General features: G+C 45.9%; 1 protein-coding gene across 4 annotated transcripts in view; it reads right to left on the bottom strand.

The window, feature by feature from the left end:
* Window positions 1-21195, bottom strand: part of PKN2 (protein kinase N2) — a 793532-nt gene that overhangs the window by 95182 nt on the left and 677155 nt on the right. For all 4 annotated transcript variants that reach the window (XM_085602131.1, XM_085602129.1, XM_085602128.1 and 1 more), the window contains 4 exons: window positions 17291-17411; window positions 16484-16620; window positions 11580-11655; window positions 11393-11484 (listed from right to left, as the gene is read on the bottom strand). In XM_085602131.1, coding sequence (XP_085458257.1) covers window positions 11393-11484; window positions 11580-11655; window positions 16484-16620; window positions 17291-17411 — 426 coding nt within the window. The remainder of the gene's footprint in view (window positions 1-11392; window positions 11485-11579; window positions 11656-16483; window positions 16621-17290; window positions 17412-21195) is intronic.

The following is a 21195-nucleotide window of genomic DNA, read 5'->3' as shown; positions in this document are numbered from 1 at the left end:
GATAAACCCGAAACTGCACCGAATCCAGCACCGCTCCGATGAAGAGGAGCTTCTGAGAGGGGATCAGGTGCGACTTCGGTACATTGATGGAGAACCCCAGCAAATGCAGGAGGTCGGCCGTAGTCTGAAGGTGGGAGATGACTGCCTGGGGCGAGTCCGCCTTCAACAACCAGTCATCGAGATAGGGGATGACTGGGATCTCTGATCTGCGCGGATGAGCTGCGACCACCGCCCTAACTTTCGTTAACACCTGAGGGGCGCTGGTAAGGTCAAAACGGAACACGGTGAGCTGAAAATGCTCGTGGCCTACCGTGAACCGCAGGAACGCCGGCAGGACGAGAATATGAAAGTAAGCGTCCTGCAAGCCCAACGCTACCATCCAATCTTGCAGGTCTTAGGCAGACAAGACCTGAGCAAGTGTTAGCATCTTGAACTTCTCCTTACGGAGGAAGCGATTGACGTTCCGAAGGTCTAAGATAGGACGCAGACCCTTGTCCTACTGGGGGACCAGAAAGTAGTGGGAATAACAACCACTATTTACTTCTGGCCCAGGAACACGCTTGATGGCCCCCTTGGCCAAGAGGGCCGTGACTTCCAGCTGAAGAAGTGCAAGATGGTCCCCCGACATGCAGTGGTATTGAGGTTGCATGGCTGGAGGGGAATTCTTGAAGGGGAGGGAGTAGCCCCTTCGGACAATTTGCAGCACTCGCTTGTCCGAAGTGATGTTGCACCAGTGGGGGAGATGATGGCGAATTCTGCTGCCCACTGGCGTTTAATGAGCCTGAAAGGTTGGACTAGGAAGGCTTTGCAGTGGATGCTGAGGTGTTGGAGGTGGACTGACCCGCCCGCTGGCCCCCTGAACCGCCTCGACGGTTCCCGCGGCTGCGCAGTTGTTGCTGCTGCGCCGGCCTGTGGCCCTGCGAACGGTGTAGGGTACCCCTTCCGTGGCCACGAAAGGCAGAAGGCGGAGGAGGCCGAGTGGCCGACAGGCCCAAGGACTTGGCTGTAGCCCGCGAGTCCTTAAAGCGCTCCAGCACACTATCTGCCTTATTACCAAAAAGGTGAATGCCATCAAAGGGCATGTCCATCAGAGTGTTCTGGACATCCCCCGAGAAGCCAGGCGTGGCGCCTAACTGCCACCGTCGTGGAAATTGCCCTGCCCAGCGAGTTGTCAAGCCCACAACGGATGGTGAACTTAGCTGCGTCTCTCCCTGCAGCAATAGCTTGGGCACGTACTGTCTGGGCCTCCTCCGGACAGCTAGGCAGCACCTGTACAACTGCGTCCCACACAGAGTGGGAATAATGGCCCAAAAGGCATGCAGTGTTCACCGACCGCAGCCTTAAGCTGGCAGATGAAAACAGATTCTTGCCAAGCTGTTCTTGGATTCCCTTTCCGGAGGTGCGGAGGGGTACGCGCTCTGGGACACAGAGGCCCGGACAACCAATCTCTCGGAGTGGGGTGTTGGGAGAGGAAGAGGGGGTCACCCGGAGCCAGGCGATGGCGTCAGGCCACGTTCATGTCTACAGGAGCCCCTGTGTTGGGCCAGGACCAGGTGCCCAAAAGAACGTCAGACAGTGCTTCATTAAAGGGCAGCAAGGGCTCCGAAGAGGTCGCCACTGGCTGGAGCACTTCTGTCAGGTTAGTCCTGAAGCCACTGTAGGGAGTTCGAGGTGGAGAGCCTCGGCCGCCCTATGCAACACCACTGCGTAACTGGCTCCCTCCTCCGTGGCCACGGTAGGAAGAGACATCATCCCCCAAATCCTCTGCCCAGTCCGGGTCATAAGCACAGTCTTGTGCGAGAGGGTCCTCAGACCCCTCCCACTCCTCCCCTTCCTCCGAAGTCTGTGGAAAATACGGAGGACGGCCATAGGGAAAAAATTGCCCCATCAGCGTCGGAAACTGCACCGTGTCCGGTTCAGAGCTGAAACTGGGGACGAAGTCATCCCGAGGAGCGGGCGATGTCAAAGGTGGTGCTGGTAGGGTCGACGTCGGTGGAGGCATTATAAGGTCAACCGGCATCGACCGGGGTCTGATTCCGGATCCCAGGAGGTCCTGAGGCGCCGGAGCCACTGGCGACGCCGGGGCCAGAGCCGCCAGCGATGGAAGGACAGGACCCCCAGTCGGGCCCGCGTGGCCCGACAGCCCAAAGAGTAGGGCCATGGCAGCAAGAAACTCTTGCACCTGGGCATGTGTCGCCGACGGACCCGGGAAAGGCGGGTAGATCGGCAGCAACCTCGCACCACCTCGCGCGATGGGAAGTAGAGGAGCGTCGATGCTTCTTCGACTTCTTTTTGGAATGCTTAGACTTACCTGACCCCGAGTGCGAAGACTTAGATCCAGAAGAATGATGGTGACGGCTCCATGACGGGTCCCTCGACCTCCCACGGGACCGGGACCTTGAGCGGCGCAGCGTGGAACCGACTGCCTGACTTACAGCAACTTTCAGGACCGCTTCCGCAAAGTCTTCGGCGCCATGGCCAGGTAGTCGGTGCTTGCGCCGCAGGCAGTAGAGACACACGCGGTGTGGGTCCGTCACTGACATCATGCAGTGACAGTCCCCACAGTTCTTAAGCCCGGGCATGCCTACGACACCAGGAGTCGATCGACTAGAGAAAAAAAGAGACAAAAGGCCTCAAAAACTCAGTCAAAAAATGACTGGGAGTACTAGCTATTCCCAGATCTGTGCTTTCTGGGGCGGAAAAAGAAAGAACTGATGTCAGCGCGCGTGGGCGCGTCTCAGTAGCTCCAGCAACATCATCCCAGCGCCAACGACGCACACGGAGCGGCACGACGACGCCTACCGACACTCAGGGGTACTACTGACGAAAACTTTCTGGATCCAGTCTGACGCCTGGGGGTAATTCTAAGGTAATGAATCTATCACTAAGTGTTTCTTTCAGATATGTTAGTCAGTTATTTGGATTCGGAAGGATAGAAGAGGAAAGAAGATTTGTATTTATATAGCGCTTCTAACCCCTGATGGGGTGTTGAAGCACTTTTTTTGGCGAGTAGCACGCTACTCCGGAAAGCCATAAAGGATTAGTGGTGAATTAGTATGGTGAAATATGAAAGTAATTTGAGTGGTGGATATTAGTCAGTTATTTGGAGTGAGAAGGATAGCAGCGGGATAGAAGAGAAAGAAATGTTTGCAACTGTGTTGGATGTTAACACCACGCACTCCTCATGAATGTGGGGGTAAGTACATTTTCGTTGTTTTGAAAGTCGCGCTTTCCAAATCATTCTTTCTCCAACGTGGATTTGACTTTTCATGCTCCCCCCCCCCTCCCCCGACACCCCGTTTTTTATGTTACAGACTACCCAGTCACAGGAGCTGTGACCTGGCCTGCCACATCAGGCGCCAGCCACTGGTCAGTAGTCCACAAACCGTTTTGCATTTCTCATTGAATCAACACACCAGGGAGACAGATTATAACTTAGTTTATATCTCATTTAGGTTCTCTCTTACACCCCCCTTTTTGTCCTGATGAAGACATGCAAGCGGAGGTCCTAAGTTACCCTCTACGCATTAAGTCGGGTCGAAAAGTCGACATCCCTCAACCCAATGTCCTGGACTACTGTGTCTAAAAGTAAACAACAAGAATTGTCTTGTGGATAGGCCCACCCACATTGATATACCGTTCTCAGCATAATCCCTGCGAGTGTCCACTGTGAATTGTGATATTTTGTTTTTCAATATTTTCCTTTGAATTCTCCTTCTCTCCCTCACTTTACACATGAGCACTTCTTTCACTACACCCTTTCCTAGAGCAACCTTTCATTGATACACTGCTGAAATTGCAATGATTTTGCTATTTGTATAACAAGAAAATAAAAAAACATTTTTTCCTCTGGATACCGCTGTTGTGTCTTTCCCTCTGGTGTGTAGAATATACAGCTCTCTCTAATGCAAATATCAATTGAGAAAAGCTTCTGACTCAGCTACTTGAATTTCTGGAGTCATAACCTCTTTGGTCTTTCCAAAGAATAACGTTAGGACCACTTGTTTGTATTGCACTATGCCCATGCCCTCTTTGACATACATTGGGTTACCCATTAGTTTGTAATGGTCATCATGATGGGAAGCATGGGTAAATACAAAGTGTCTCTATGTTTGGAAAAGAGGGTGTCAAACAAAAAGTCCTGTTCTGGGGACTCTTTGTGCAGCTCAACACCGTGGAAATAATAATAATAATCAACATTTATAAAGCGCGAACAATCACCCGTAAGGGTCTCTAGGTGCTGGAGGCCGTCGGGAATTAAGCAAGCTATTGCCCAGAGTCACATGGTGCTGGGCTAATCTGCCGCCGGCGCCGGGGATCAAACCGTGATCCCCGGATTCCGGAGTCAGTCGTCCTGGCCGCAGCGCCACACCTCTTCACTAAAGAAAGGAAAGAAGCTGCCCTAGCAATTACTTGTTGAAAAGATGTGGCATCTTGCGGAGGGAGAGGCAAGTGGGATATAGACCCGGATCATTCGGGGTAAGGGGATCTTTGTCGTATGCATCCCATGAGTCAGGATCCCCTAATAACCTTTGCAAGCCCCCCACCCCCATCATCTGTACCTTGCGACCCATGAGGTGAAACATCAAGTGGGTCAGGTAGTGGAGATGTAGGCGGGGAAGGAGGAGGTGGTCTTGGTGGAGGAGGAGGCGGAGGCGGCTGGTGTGACAGACTAGTGTCCTTCATTTGCCTTTTTGAGGGACGGGGCTGTCTAGGGCTTGGTGGCGGAGAAGCAAGTATCCATCCTGTACCTTGCTGGATGTGAATTTTCCATAGTTGAATGTCCATTTTATCAAGAATGGGCTTGACTGGAGACATAGAAACCGATGAAGATATAGAGGCTTTCGACTCTTTCATTTTCGCGACCGATGCTTTCGATGTTGAAATCGAGGTTCTTGCCCGACACCGAGGTAGATGTGGTTGGTTGCTGGGTCAATTCTGAAGGTCTGTCTCAGACTGAAGAGGTCGATGCTGAAGGTTTGGGCTTTGCATTAGTTTTCGGTGCTGGGTGCGAGGGCAGGGCGGGGTGTTCGAAACAGTCATTTGGATCGGACCATGGCCCAGATACAGTTGTGGTTCGGTGACCTCTGTATGAGAATGTTTAGAGGCCTGCTTGAGTATTGCAGCAGGGTCAGAGGCCATAGCACTCGAACGCTGACCAGATGGAAGGGTACAGATCCCCAGAACATCTCATTTTCCACAAGTCACATAAGATGACTCCAATACAAAATGCAGGAACACCGTGAAGGCTGGAATGCTTAAATTAATCTGACCTACCGACAACCATCAGTGCCACATTCCAGTCCACTGTTTTTTGGCAAGCATGCCACTTTAGACAAAGGCCCAACCTATGTAAATCAGTACTAACTCTACTCCTCATGGGAACAATTTCCACCAAACTGTCAGAAGAGGCCCTATCCAGAAGGAACCCCAGACCAGTTTCACCCTACTTAGGGCTTGTCAGTAGGGTGTAAAATAAGTCCTGAGGCACAGTGAGCACAGGACCAAGATCTGAAAATACATGTCGCAATTAAGCTATCAACTGCAACGAAGTATATATCTTGCAGTGTGATACACTGTAGGAAGCTGGCTCTTTATGTGATATATCAATAAGTTGATAAACCGTGTAAAGGGTCCAGGTGTTCCTTCAGGAGTGGACAGGGGTTGGCTATATCAGGGGGTGGTGTGGTCGAGCAGCCTTTAGCTTAACACAGAGGAAAAAAAGACATTTGCACACAATGATAAATACATGAGACACAACAGTTCTGCAATGTTATCCTATGGAAGGAAGAACAAGTTCTGTAAACAGGCACAGTACATTGACTTACAGGACCAGTCTCCAGGAGTTAAGGTGAGTTGTGGACAAGGTCCAAGACAGCAGCAGTAGTACACCACCAGGTGCCGGGTAAACGGAGCAAACCAGCATTGGGAGCCCAATTTGTATTTGTGGGGGTATTTGTAAAGCGCGGCGTTCGCTCCGGAGGGAGCATCTTGGCGCTAAGTGGTTTCAATGGGGATCAGTCACCGTAAAAAGAGGCTGCAGTCTCCGGCTAGGAAGCCAGCCGGGCTGGACCAGGAAGTAGGCTCAGGCCTCGCGATTCTCGGGGATGGGGAGACACCTTTGGTCCTCCTTTTCAAGGCCCAGGGGCGATGGGTGCAGGGTTGTCCTTATCAGTCAAGATTTTCCTTACCGGAGCAGTCGTGGTTGAGGGGGCATGTGTGCAGAGGCAGCAGGCGATGTTGGGGAGTCCAGGAGGGTTGAAACCACAATGGACTCGAGGGCTGGGGAACCTTGCTGGCACCGTTGGCCCACTTCAGCTAGGGCCAGAGGCGATAGATGCAGTGGTGGCTTCTCTTTTGGAGATTCTTTAGAACAGGTCAGCTGTTCACTGGAGGTCTTCAGCTTTTTTTGAAGGCAGGCATTCCTCCCAAGTTTCTGGAACCACAGCGGCAGGAGGAGTTGACTTTGGTGCTGTTTTTGATGAGGGGTGCAGATAGGCCGGCAGGGTTGGTATCAGGTCAGCTGTTGCTTCTCAGCTTTTGCAGCTCTTCTGTGTCCTCTCTCTTCTTGGGCTATCAGGATCTGCTTCTCTGGTGCCAGGGGCTACTCTAAATACATAATTCATGGGCGTTAGGATAGGAGCTAATGGGCTACTGATCCTTGGGGTCACTACGCCCCCAAGACCACTTCCTGTGGGAAGGAAGAATAACCCTGTCCTAGAATTCCTAAGCATGTGTCACAAAGATGGCTACTTCTGAAAAATCGTGTCCAGCTCACAGTAGCCCACCTTAGGGTGGTACTAGCCTGGAGGTAGCACACCTACCTGATTAGCTAATTTTCCCATCTGTCCCGGTGCCAAGGGGGCTCTGGACTTGAAGGGGGGGGTGGGGGGAGGATGCCCTTCTCTACTGTGAGGGGAACAAGATTCACATTCCAAAGGTGGTAGCTTCTTTGAAGCTTGCTAGCCCTAGGAAGCTAATCAGTAGGTCTTCTTGTGGGAGGGGGTGCTACACCCTCTTCCCGGACAGGTTTTTGTTCTAGGTCGCCTGAGAACAAAGCCTCTCACCCTAGGAGGTCAGAGCAGCATCTCGGGTCGCAGGCTGGCATAGAACCAGTCAGCAAGGACACCAGAGGCTTGTAGGTTTTCAAGGGGCATCTCTATGGTGCCCTCTGGGTGCATGTATTGGTACAGCAGACACTGGAATAAGTGTGGGTTTACCAATACGAGATGCTTGATACCAAACATCCCTAGTTTCAGTGAAGCCATCATGTAGCTGGGGACTTCGTTTTCACCTGTGTCCAGCACGCACAAGCTTTAACATGGCCTACCTGGTCACTTGTACTGGCAGTAATAGGACTGACCAGCACAGGGGCATATCTGCTCATGAAGGTATGCCCTTACATGTGATATTCAGCACCCTGTTTTTGGGGCAGGAAGGTCTGCTGTAGGGGTGACTTACAAATACGCCATGCAGTGGTAGGGGACATGGCGCAAAGGGATGTGTGACGTGTTTTCACTTTTTTCTGCACCAAGACCAACAGTCTTGAATGTGTTTGATGAGTGGCCCCTTAGGGTGGCACAATTCATGCTGCTGCCCTTAGGGACCCTCTTTAGCACCTCAGGTCCTAGGTAGTAGGGGTACCATTTACATGGGACTTAGAGAGTGCTAAAGGTTTTGCCAAATGGATAAACAATTGTGCATTTTGGGGGAAGGAACACTTGTAGTGGGGACCTGATTAGCAGTAACCCACTACACTTCAGCCAAAGGTGCATCAAATACCAGGCAGAATGTGTGTGTGTGTGGGGGGAGGGGGGTACTGCAACAAGTACCCAGCTTCCTACATATTTTAAGTGTGATGGGTATGTCCAGACGTGGGTCCCCTGCTCACTGTGCCACTGGAACCAAGCTACACCTGACTAAAGAGGCCTAATCAGAGGTAAACCGGTTATAGCAAGAGACAGGGTTTTCGTAAGTAGGTAGGAAAATGACGCTTGCCCAGGGTAACGCGTGATTCGCTTAGTCAAAATATTAAGACTGTGCGTCAAGGAAGGGGTTAACCCGGAACCCCCTACCTTAAAGACCAGAGGTCTTAAACAAGTGATAACAAGCCTGTGCACACGTCATAAGAGTAAAGCAAAGATCTATCACAATCCAGCAATACAGTATAGGTATATATTTAATGACACAATCACAGGTGCAAAGTAAAATGTGGTGTTCTTTTATTCTTTGAAGATTGCCCAGCCAACACGTGTTTTGTCTGGGTGAATACCCGAAGACTTCATCAGGGATAGAGGCAAGTAATGGAGATCAAAATAACAATGCACTGGGATGTGTCCAAGTAACTAACAGTGGCCGAGACTAATTCAAGCATTCCATCCATCACTATTTTCTATAATCCAATACAAAAATGGGCAGTAAGCTTACTCCCTTTCTGAAGATCATAACATTGTGGGAATACATTCCTGAATTAATGTAGTGAAGGAGCAGTCTTCGGTTGTAAAATGAATGAACTTCATTATAACACAGGTGAAGAGAATGCCTTTTCAAAAAATAGGTCAAATAGCAGATAAAACGTCAGCTGGAGGTGGCCAAAAGTTGGAGGCTTCACAAACTACTGGGTGATAGTTTATGAAGGTAATCTAAGGTGAACACACCCTAAAGAGAAAGTATGTTGAACTAAGCACAAAAAGCATATAGAAAGCACATGAAGGAACTACTTTTGATCAGACATGTAAGCGAAAATGAATATAGATATCACTGAAAAACATAAGTAATGCCTCTAAATTTTCTGTTAACATGTAAAAACAAGACTGGAATTGTAGCATAACCTCTACCTCACAGGTTAGAAAGATAACATATTTAATTATATGGCCAAAAAATACTATATACAAAGGATCATTCAGCAGATAAAACAGCCAGGTTCTTCCCGTCAGCACACTGTCCTCATATCGGTCCTTAGTTTACTCAATCATTTTTATTTCCTCTATCTCCACCGTGTTTGCTGGGAAACAGTTTCATTTAACCATCTCCAATCATGACCCCTTTCATGGTCTTTAGTTAAAGGAGTGTCTTATGCATTTCACTATTAAAGGTATCTATATTGTGCAGATCTAGCCAGTAGCCAACAGAGAACTTCACTTATAAAACCCTGAGGATAATACAAAACATACTTAGCTTTTTACATTTAACAACACTGGTGAAGGATTTAATATAAGAGAAATATAGAAAAGCATAGCAAAAGAAATTGGCACTTGCATGCCCCTTTTGCTCCTTTCTACTACCACAAACGAATGGATTTTTGAACAACTCGTTAAACCTGCAGCCTAAATCAGGCAGCAGGTTAGTCGCCTGTTTCTAGCCTTTTCTCTAGGACAGCAGAGCCTTCTTATTAAAAGTGGGATAAAGGAAAAGGGCCTCCAGGAGGAAACAAATTACTTAAGATTGCATTGAAGTAAAAGTAAAGCTTTTGTTTTTCGGTTACCAGAAATGGACCAAACTTGTCTTGCAGCCCTTATTCTCTTCTCAAATATAAGGCGGCATCACAAGTCCCTCTCCTATGCAGGTTTCTAGCCTTAAACCCTTACCTACAGTGCCTTACTTTTATATGTACTCGTATTGTTGTATGGGACCAGAATATCATGGCCTAAATACAGTCTCAAAAACAAGCATTTGCAATGCAATAGGTCTCGCACTATTAAAGTTTGAGCTATTGGCATTGCTATTAATAATGCAACACAAATAGCTCAAACATTCAGTAATGCGGGACCTATTGCATTGCAAATGCTTGTTTTCTTAAGACATGGTACGGGGCAGAGTGAGAAAGGGGGTAACAAAAACGAGCAACAACATCCTTCCAAACACTGCAGTTTGTTATTACAGTCTGGCTCCAAGGAAACCTGATAAGCATTCTTTTTCTCCCCCACACAGCCCTCCATGACCTCTCTTTCACAGCGTTCGAGGCTCCCACCGTGCTAGTCGTCGCTGCCGCTCTCGTCGCTCATGAGCCCGTTGGAGGGGCTTTTGGCGCCGTTGGGTCGGGTCCTCCCCAGGAACTCAATCCCCTTGTCCATCATGCCAGGCATGGTGGGGCTGCGGTGTGTTAGGTGTGAGTAAGGGGCAGCCCCGCGCCTGGCCGGCTCTGGGTCTCTGGGAGGTGGGGAAAGTTAAACATGGAGTCGCGGTGGTGCTGCTGCAGGCGGCGCTCGGTTACGCTTATAAACGACGCCCCTTTACGCACAGCAGGAACGTTAGAGCAGAGGCGGGGTGGTGGCTGAGGTCCGTTTGCTTTCCGTTATGCTGTCTGAGTCTGAGGACAGTTACTGGGTGCCGCTTTTCAGTCCCTGGTTGTTCCTGTCCGTCGGTCTGTGCGCTGCTGTCGCTCATCGCAGGCAGCCGAGGAAAGGAGCTTTGGTCAGTACTGCAGGAAACACCGAGGTTTGTTAGCCGCTTTCTATCTCCTAGGAGGAATCCCGCCCGCATGTGTGCTTGGACAGCAGCAGCCCTGCTCCAGGGGTGAGGGACACGGATGGGAGCGGTGGTGGGGGAAGCGGAGGGCACAGGGGTGTGGGGGTTTGGAGCAGGAGCACATAGTGGTTGCGCGGTGCCTAGGACGTGCGTGTTGAGAAACTGCATGCTGGCTTGCGAGGGAAGCGGGACAGGAGATGTGCACGCCGCGTGGCTGTAGGCGCGTACACCAACTCAAATCCGCCAAAAGCCTGCGCGTGCACATCTCCTGTCCCACTTCCGAGGCAAGTCAGCAACAATAGATCTCGCTTGCGAGCAGCGCTTCGCGCTGCGTTCGCAGGCGAGACCTAATGAGTGTCCTAAATATAATTTCAAAAATGTTTCCTCATTGGAGTTAATAGAATATCTACATCCAATTGAGCAATATTTTTGTAAATGATATTTAGAGAGCAATATTTATGTCAGACAATATTTCAAATTTTTGTTGTCTATATTCTGATAATTTTTTTTACTTTAATGTGACGTCTCACTTGGTGTTTTAGGTGGCGATCAGAGTAATCTCATTTCTAAAGCTTCTGGAGAGGGCATGTAACTCAAATTTAATGTGACATTGCCTTTTAAACAATCTAATTTCAAAGCCCACCAGTTGCATTAAAGAAAGCAATCATGTTAACTGGGTCAACTATAATTCCACAATAACCAAAAATTAGCTAACCTTTATTTCTTTAATTAGGATTAACAATACTGCCCCTCCAAGTGATTTTGGGGAACCACATATTTGTTGTATGCCAAATTTTCACTGTGCTTTAGGCTCTCTGACCAGCACACTCCTACATATCTCATTTGCTTTCTAATTTGCGTGCAAACAATTTGTTCTCACTTTGCAACATTTACCACCATGTTCTACTGCTCAACTTCAACTGACCTGTCAACCTCATCCCGAGCAACAATGTCTCCCTTCTTCAAAGCTTTAATTGCAAACATCTCATTTGTATTCTTGTATTCAACCAGCAACACCTGAAACATATGAGACATATAAAAGATGTATGAATGAATTAGGCTTGATTTTCACATCTAATGAATAAAAAACGTTCTTGACTCTCAATACGTACTTTCCCAAAATGACCTCTGCCCAATACGGCACAACATCTGAAGTCTTGAAGGCTGAACTGGAATCTCTGCTGTATTCTAAAAGAAAAATACCCAAAAATGAGAACACTTTAAATTGGCAATATTCTTTTTCTTTAATATGGCAGCCAGCAAAACCAGGACTCATTCGAGTAGACAAAGTAATAACAAGTTAGATCTAGATTGTAGGATATCTGGACAAAAATTCGCTGGCGGCTCGCCTGGAGGAGAGTGGTAGACTGAAGGCATAACCATGGATCCAGGCCAAACAGTAGACGGAAGCCAGTGCACAAAACTAACAAACGCAGACGAGCCAGTAGCTCCTTAATAGGTGCTAAACATTAATGGCAATGGGCAAATAGTCACCATTCACTCTTACAGTCTTCCCCAACTGAGGGCCTACCCTAGATGACCACTTAAAAATCGAAACAAATTGGAGTAATGGAGCAGACTCTCTCAGAAAGGCATATGCCAAATGCATAATGTAAATTATCATTTCTATCTTCGCAAACTATAGAAGATCAAACCTCTCTCCATTAGGCACAGGCCATCTTTGATGGTGGCAGACGTTTTATGTCTGGATTATGACTCTACATAATCTAGTGGCTCACAAACATTGTCTTGCAGCTGCAATCCATCAACAAGAAGTAAAGACAGCTGTGAGGTCCATCCTTAAATTAAACCCTAAAATCATATCTTCCCCTACTCTATCTAACCGCAGATTGTTCACCTTGTGAATACCCACAGGCACTAGACTGGATCTGGGAAATTTTAGAGCACTTTACTCACGCTCCAATAGGTGACTTCATGTGGTTCCATGTTGACTCAGTCCAGCCCCAGGAGTGATATCGGAGCGACATAATTCCCACTCCTGGGTACGATTGTGAGTTTGTTACTGAAACTTGTCCATGCGGTCGGATGCTTAGTCACTGGCTGATTCAATATGACAGTGAGAGTATCTCTAAACTAAGACCTTTTTAAAATGGAGAAAAACCATTCCATGCATTGGGGAAGTGAGGGGGTCAGTGAGGAATCTGCGGTCAGATAGAACATCCACCGGAAAGGGTGTCACTGATGGTAAATAACTTGTTCTTCTAATGGATACATCTAAACACAGATTCCTCTCCTTATGAGATACCAAAGCAGTATTTCCAAGGAGTTGAGTCTGTTAAATGGCTCAGACCAAAATGACCCTGCGGACAGAACTGGCATAGTGTCTGTCTTGATGGTGCTAAGCAAACTGTGCGCAACTTTTATAGAGTGATGTGGAATGAGGTCTCAGCTGGAGACCAGAGTCCTCTGATCTCCATATTCCCAACCCAGCAACAATGCCTCCATTATGGCGGTCAGCTGTGGGTGGGGTACGGAGAGGAGTGAGCTGCTGGTCCTATTGTGGTCAAGCAGCCACAGATCTTTCACACACTCTGAAACCTGAAAGGATTCAGTATGTTGACCTACGAGCTGAACCAAATGAGACGTCAGATCCCAATGCAGAGCACGCATGTGCCATCTGGTGTGGATGCAGGAGGCCAAGAAACCTCAGATCTGCTCTTACTAAGATCCAGTACAGATACTGAAACATCAGATCACAGCCCCAAAGTTCTGGACTTGTTGAGTGGGGGGGGGGAATGCTCAAATGAGCACTGTATCCAAAACTACTTCGATGAATGAAAGCCTATTGGACGGAGCCAGGGTTGAATTTGGAACATTGATGGAGAACCCCAAAGAAGTGAAGAGATTCACCATCACCTGCAAACAGGTTTGACTGTCTGAGTAAAGTCTGCTTTTAGCAGTCAGTCGTCTAGGTATGTGAAGAGATATTCTTAACCTCAAAAGATGTGCTGCGACCAACTCAATCACTTTGTGAATGCCCGAGGGGCACTCGTAAGGCCGAAAAGAAGCACAAAAACTGAAAATGCTCTTGGCCCACCTTGAACCGCAAATAATGCCTCTGGGACTACAGGACAGGTACGTGAAAATAAGCATTCCTGCAAATCGAGCACAACCATCCAGTCACCTGGCTCCAGGGCAGAGAACCCGGGACAGAGTAAGCATCCTGAATTTGTCCTTCTTTACAAAGCTGTTGAGAGGTGAAGAGCCAAAATAGGGCAAAGGTCTCTGCCCTTCTTCGGCACTAGGAAATAACATTCAGTCCGTATTTCTGATCCTCCCTGTGGCTCCTTTGCCCAAAAGAGTCTATACTTCTTGCTGGCAGATGGACAAATGGTCCCCCGAAAGATCGTCTGTAACAGAAGGTATATGTGGTAGATCATCCAAGAATGGTAAGGTGTATCCTGGCCAGCCAATTTGGAGCACCCACTGATTTGATGTGATGCTTTACCAACCTTGGAGAAAATGTTGCAACCGGGTGGCCACTTGCCAAGCGGGGCAAGTTAAGGCAGTTTTGTGACTGTAGCGGTAGGGTAAGAGGGTTGGTGATTGGGCAGGACACTGTACCTGCACTGTAGGATTGGTCCCTGCCAGTCCTTGATGTGGCTGCTGTTTAAAACCAATTGCCAAGTTTCAAAAGGCACAGAACTGTTGGGGATACTGCGGCACGGGTGCCGAGAGGTTGAGAAAGCATACCGTCGCCCTGCTTTGATTGAAACGCTCCAGTACGGTCTACTTTGCTGCCAAAAAAGACAAGTCCCTTCAAATGACGCGTCCATCAGTGACAACTGAAAATCACCAGAAAAAAACACTGGCTCTCATCCAGCAGTGACACTTAAGCACCACCCTGGTACCACCTGCCCTTCCCAAGTAGTCGGAAGTGTTCTGTCTTGATCAGATGATGTACTTTGCTGCATAATACCCATTCTGGATAATTTGTGCCAGGTTTGCTCTGTTTTCCACTGAGACAGTCAAAGTCTTGCCCAGCACGCCCCACAATGCATGCGATTAACATCCCAGGAGACAGCTGGCACCAACTGATCTTAAGGCCAGATTGGCAGAGGAGAACATCCATTCCCCAAAAGACTATACATTTGAACTCCATATCTTCTGTAGTGGAAAATGAATTTGGGTTAAGTCTGCTGAGGAAACCTGATTTATCAAACTTACTGGAATAGGACGTTGCGACAAAAAGGCTGGGTTTCCCGTCCATGGTCTTCTGGACACTTGCCTATTTACCAGCAGGCAAGAACAGGGTTTGGCCCGTGTACCAGTAATGTATCAGTCAGTGCTTCATTTAATGATAGGAGAGGTTCAGAGAGAGACTGCCTAGGCTCCAAGACTTCAGTGAGGACATCTGTTTTAGCTTCCGTAAAGAGCAACAGGAGATCGATAACATCAGCAGCATGACAGATGACCACTGCAAAGGAGGCAGATTCTCCAGTAGAGGGCACAGGAGTAGAACTCAACTCAGTGTCTGGGGAAATACCTGCCCACTGGCCTCCAGTAGATCTATATCATAATTATCATTATCATAGAATTGGTCATCTTCTTGACGGTCATCAAGACCATGTTGACTATTGGCTGAACTTGAGCCAAAGACATTGTGAAGTGGATGTCTGTTCTGGGGAAATGCCAGAGTTCTATCCAAGTCTGAAAGACAATGTCAATTGAGGCAAAATTGAAGGAGGAAGCGACTTTGCCTGAGGTCGTGTCTGGTTCTGTTCAGAGTCCGATAACACAAATGGGTTTTTTCTCTAGGGTGGACACAGAAGGTACCAGTGTGTGCGTAGTGCCAGAGTCAGAGCCGGACGAAGTCGAGAGGCACAGACTAAGTCAAGGACGGGTAAGCTGGTGGTAACCTAACTGGAGGCCTCCTCTGATGCACGGGGCTCTAAGGAATACCAGAGGGAGCTGGCAGGGTGCCAATGATATGCAACATGGCCTCCTTGAAGGCTTCCAGCTCTGTTCCTACTTCGCCAACTGCCTAGGAAACTCGAGTCGCATTGGGACAAGTTGGGGAAGCGATTCTTTCATAGGAGTTTGTGACTGAGAAGTAGCTAAGTAACCATGCCACATTTCAGAATGGGATGTGGAAGAGTCCCACTGCGACAACTTTTGCATCTTTCTTGATTTGTAGTTACCCTGGAGAGGTACAACGATCCGTCGAGGGAACAGCCTTGAGAGAGGGAACTTTACCACGCCCTCTGCTTAGATCAAGAACAATTCTTCCTCGCTTTCTGACTATGTTCTGCACCAAAGTTTGTCTTAGCATTCCTGGCTCAGTCTTCACAAGAGTTGGATTAGTCTGATATGCAGAGGCACTAGAGACATTCCTAGTGAGCGCTATAAGTTTCAACGCTGTCATTCCAGAGGTGATGTCCTCCTTGCACACTATAGAAATTTTAATTTTAATTTTTTTGTTGAGACAAAAGAGTGAGGGAATGAACTCCAAATCTGTGTTGGAAGGTGCAAGATAAAGGGTGCAGGGGTGCTGATTATATGTGGCTATGGTGTCACTTCTGGGGTGGGACGAAATCGAAGTTGGCACAACCTACCAGCATGTGAGAGAACTGCTAAAAAATGTTCCGAATCCAGTATAGCACCTGGTGGTATTCACAAGGTGAGGAATCTGTGGTTAGCAGTATCCAGCAGAAAGGGAGAAACACTGTACCTGAGGAGGCATCTTGAGACAGACACATGAATTAAAGCCTTTTCAATTAGACAGTTTGGAACACATCTGAAGAAGATATTTAGCACTCTAATTAGCACTCAGAGTATACCAATTGGGAACATTCTACTACTGACCACAAAACAAATGGACACCATTGTTAATGGTGGCAAAAAAACTAAAAGTTTCACCGCTCAAAACTGAATGTAACTGTTACCTGTGGTGACTCAGCTTGCTGGTCCCCGCTTATGGTACTCTGGTGCTACCTTGCCATAATACACCTTTGTTCTTAAGTGGCCTTGGCCACAACCTAAATCAAATACATACCTTTGGTCCTCTGTTTCCTGGCCATTGTTGAACTCTGGTTCAGGCAGTAAAATGTTAGGCTCCTGCAAGACTTCCATTTGTGGTCTTGAATTAATACTGTTTCGTTCATTTTCAAACTCAAAAGATTGTTCAGAATCCTAGAAAAAAAGAAATACAAGGTGTCCATATTCAAAATCTGAGTAGGTTTAAGCACCATTGTGACTTCTTACAGCAGAAATCCCAATTCACTGAAAAAGGTTCAACAAAAGGGAATGCTTGACCAGCAATACTTTGCTAATTAACCAATGGATGAATTCAATACCGACGAGCCACACTTCTGGGCATGCTATTTAGCATACCATGGCTGGTGTAGTCTAGCTTAGCTTGCAATGCTATTTCTCTTTAGTCCTTTGACAAGCTGTATGTGTATAAGCAAGATATGCTGACTGTTATTCTAGTCATTAAATTTAAATTCTAAAAAATTGAACCTTTTTATATTTACTTGTGTTCTGATTAGGTAGAAAGTTAAGCTACATGTGTATCTCATTAGAAAGCGACACAATGGTACAGCCTACACTTAGGACACGTTTTACCCAACAACTCAGAAGTGTATCTTTACTTTTCCAAAGCAATACTTTGCAATTTTTTAGAGGAACGATATGAACAGCATAAGCAAGCTGTCGAAAACATACCTTGCTGTGGTTTCAGTTATTTTTCAATGCTTATAGCTTTCCATTCAATATTAAACTACTTCACATCAATCACATAAGTGTATTTTTATTCATATAAAACAGACTTTAGAGTATATGACGACATACTGTGACTAACCTCTACTGGTGAGTCGGGAAGCTTTACTTCATTAGGAGGTAGACAGATCTCACTAGGAGTTGCTGGAGTAGATGGAGGAGCCGGTTCGAACTCAAAACGCAATTTTGGAAATGGCGAGCCACTGAAGAGAACAATTTTGATTTTAAATATTTGTGGGTTGTTAAATATTATTTAGTAAAAGCAAATCTATCTTCAAATTAGAAACAGTTTTCAAAAGTAAATCGCTTAAGTATTTCATAGATGTTTTTGCCTATTATGAGAACTATACAGGCTAAAATATATGATGTTCCTTATATGTTTCAGTGTACAATCAGAGTAACAGGATAAAGAAGCACGTTTTCCATTGCTGCAGTCCATACATAAAGATTAGTTTCTAGGCCTTGTTATTCCATGACTGCAAGTGTATACAGCAGAATGCAATGAGTGAACAATAGCATTCAGACTTCTATTCGAAATAAATTACAAAATGACTAAACTAACATTGTAACACATAATAATGTAAAAATCAGCTGCTAATATGTAATATGATTCTAAAAGAACAGATTGTGTAGAAACATGGATGGTTATAGTCAAATAGACCAGTGGTTCTTAACCTGTGGTCCGAAGACTCTTGAGGGTCTGCTAGGCCTTCCTCAGGGGGTAAGCGAATGCGATATCGAATTAGGTAATATTAAAATTAATGCATTAAAAATAAATTAATAAACTATACACAAATAAAGAACAATTGAATATGTGAAAAAAAATTCTATATAGGATTGTGAATTAATTTTTAAAAAAAATATTTGAGCATTTGTTTAGTGTATACTTGTTTTTGTATTTTTCTCTAATGTTTTTAAATTCAAACCAGAGAAATGCTTTGGGCGGGGGTCCCCAACTTCCAATAATGACTTAGTTGGGGACCTTGGATTCCAGTAATGATTTAGTGGGGGTCCACAAAAGTCAAAAATTTAAGAACTGCTTAAACAGACAATCTGCAACTGGTGGTGCTACAAAATGAATTGCTATGTATTTTTTTATTTAGCGATCAAACCAGGTGTGTGAAAGTTGTGTGCCTCATAATTAATAAGTGTGACATTTTGTGTATGAAACGGATGATCCTATTCAGATAATGCATTCATGTGTAATGTAATATCAATTAGGGTCTTAAGTAAAGGCTGTATTCAATTAAAATGATATACTAAATTGCTTGGTCTTCCTTTGTGTCAGAATGGAATGAAGGTTCAGTGAATGCGAAACTTTATAAGGAGTGATTTCACTGCTTTTATCTGTATTGTGCAAAGTAGATAACCGGTGCATATCTCAGGAGAATATTCCTCTTGCTACCATTCATTATATGACAAATGTTTAATAAAGCAATGCTTAAAGGAGCAGATATTTTCAGTGTTGTCCAACAACAGCAAAAATAAAGTCTAGTATCCTTCTGCATATGGTAAAAACCGTCCTTGACCAGGAACATCATACCAACTGGAAAAGGGTCAAGAATAGTGGATTGAATAATCATGGCTTTCCCAGTGTCGTTCAAAGACGGCCTCTTTTATGGACACTTGCAAGAAAGTGGTTTCCAGAATGACCAGAGACTAATGCCATGTAATTCTGTCTCACAGTATGTTAGGGAGGCACCAACTCAATCCTTTTTATGAGAACGAATAATGCCGTCCAGACACACTAAATTTGTCCATGTGCTGTGACCGTTAAACTGTTCGGGGAAATCACAGCTCTAGGAGGTCGTACAGACGGCAGAGTTAGATACTTTGATAAAACATTGTACAGTAAACTAATTTGTAATGTTTAGGTATGCTTTGTAGAGCGCATGGCTGCCTGAAGGCTTCCCTGTGCTGGTGAGTGCTGAAGTCAAAGCGAAGCCTTCTAGCGAATTAGAGGAAACAGCCAGGTCTTGAGTTTTTATCCTACAGGAGAGTTCATTTTGCAGTGATCTCAGGCCACATGGGAGCTCATTCCACAGTTTCGGTACAAGGTGTGCAAATGATCTTCCTACCCATCTTGTCCTTTTGATTCTAGTTGTGCTGAGGAGGTGTAGGTGAGAGGACCTTTAATGTCTGGTGGGAGCATAAGTAGATATCAGATTTCTGAGCTTCACTGGACCTTTATCATGTATGGCCCTGTGTGCTATGCATAGGGATTTGAACTTGATTCTTGACGCGAACAGCAGCCCATGGAGCTGATTAAGGGACTCTCTTACGGAGATGTAGCTAGGGACCTTTAACAGGAGCCTTGCTGCTGCATTCTGCACAACCTGAAGTCTCTTTATAACATATTTGGGCGTACCTAGGTAAAGAAGTGCCATAGTCCAGGCACAAGACTATGAGGGACTGAATGACTATGTTTTCTTAACTGATCTGGGATCAGTGCTACTTTCTTTCTGATCATTCTTAGTAGCCCGAAGTAGATTCCAGACAGTCTGTTTGCTTGGTAATCCATTTCAAGGGTACTATCCATCCAAATACCTAGATTTTTGTATAACGGGTTTGGGGTCAGGGGGATTACTCATACAGGTTGGCCAACTATTCAGTGATCTGGATATGGTCAGGTTACCTAATATAATTAGTTCTGTCTTATCTCCGTTATGCTTTAGGCAACAGTTCGACATCCAGTGGACCACTTTATTCAAGCAGGGGACCAATTGTTGGTTTCCTTGATTGGGACCATTAGACAGAGAGGCAATCAGCTGGGTGTCATCTGCACAAGAGACAAACAAAATGCCAAACTTCTGCACTATGGTGGCAAGCTGTTGAACGTATATGTTAAACAGCATAGGGCTGCGTGACGATCCCTGTGGCACACCACATTTAATTGGCAGGCTGTCTGAGAAGCAGTCTTTTTCCATAACTTGTTAATATCGGTCTTCCAGAAAAGAGATAAGCCAGTCCATCTCTTTATCCTGGATTCCTACTTCCCTTAGTCTATCTTTTAGGATGGCATGATCAAAAGTGTCAAATGTTGCGCTTAGATTGAGCAATATGATGGTGGCAGACCCTCCGTTGTCTAATAGAGCTTTGAGCTCCTCTGTCACTACCAGAAGAGGTGCTTCTGTGCTATTCGGAGCATGAAAGCCAATCTGGGTGGGGTGGAGAATTTTATTCTCCTCCAGATAGTTGGCTTATGTCTGATTGACTTGTTTCTCCAGGAGTTTGCCGAGAAAAGGAAGTAATGAGATGGGTGGGTCGCAGATTGCCAAGTATAGCTGGATCAAGATGGGGTTTTTAAAGTATAGGTCGGATTACAGCATGCTTCCAGTGTTTTGGAACCAGACCAGTATATAGAGAGTTATTGAATAGCACAATTAGTGAGGGAAGAATAACATCTGTCACTTTGAGTAGGGCATGAGTTTCCTGATTTGGGTGACCTTGTCAGGTTGAGAATAGCTTCTTCATTGAGCCTGGGGAATTGAGATCGAGTTGGAGCGGATTCTCTGACCTTAATTACCTCTTCATTACCTCCAATTTGTAAAAGTTGGTGAGTTTTGCATAAACATGGAATAAGATACAGTAATATTAAAATGTCTCACTCTAAATTGTAGTCCAGTTTGCATTGTGCAATTCTTCACACTAAGGTAATTGCTCCCAAGAGTTTGCAATTCTAGTGACTTTAGAGAGTACTTACAGAGAACGCACTTCATTGAAACCAGGTAGCTATTCTGACGAGATCAGCATATGTGACATGTCATGACTAAGAGTGGATTGTTGTGACTAATCATGAAAAAGTAGCAGACTGAGATTCAATTAATGGAATTGACTCAATAAAGTAAAGATACTCAATGTACACAACAGAGAAAAGAAATAAGTGATTAGCTGCTGTTTAGAGAACAGAACAGAGAGAAAGGTTCAATGGTAGTGCTGACCAGGGCAAACAAATGGTTTCCAGTGAGACTGTCAACATAATTTTGA

The sequence above is a fragment of the Triturus cristatus genome, chromosome 4_2, assembly GCF_964204655.1.
Source record: "Triturus cristatus chromosome 4_2, aTriCri1.1, whole genome shotgun sequence".
NCBI classification, from domain to species: Eukaryota; Metazoa; Chordata; class Amphibia; order Caudata; family Salamandridae; genus Triturus; species Triturus cristatus.
The sequence above is the reverse complement of the archived record's forward strand: the minus strand, read 5'-3'. Positions and strand labels throughout refer to the sequence as shown.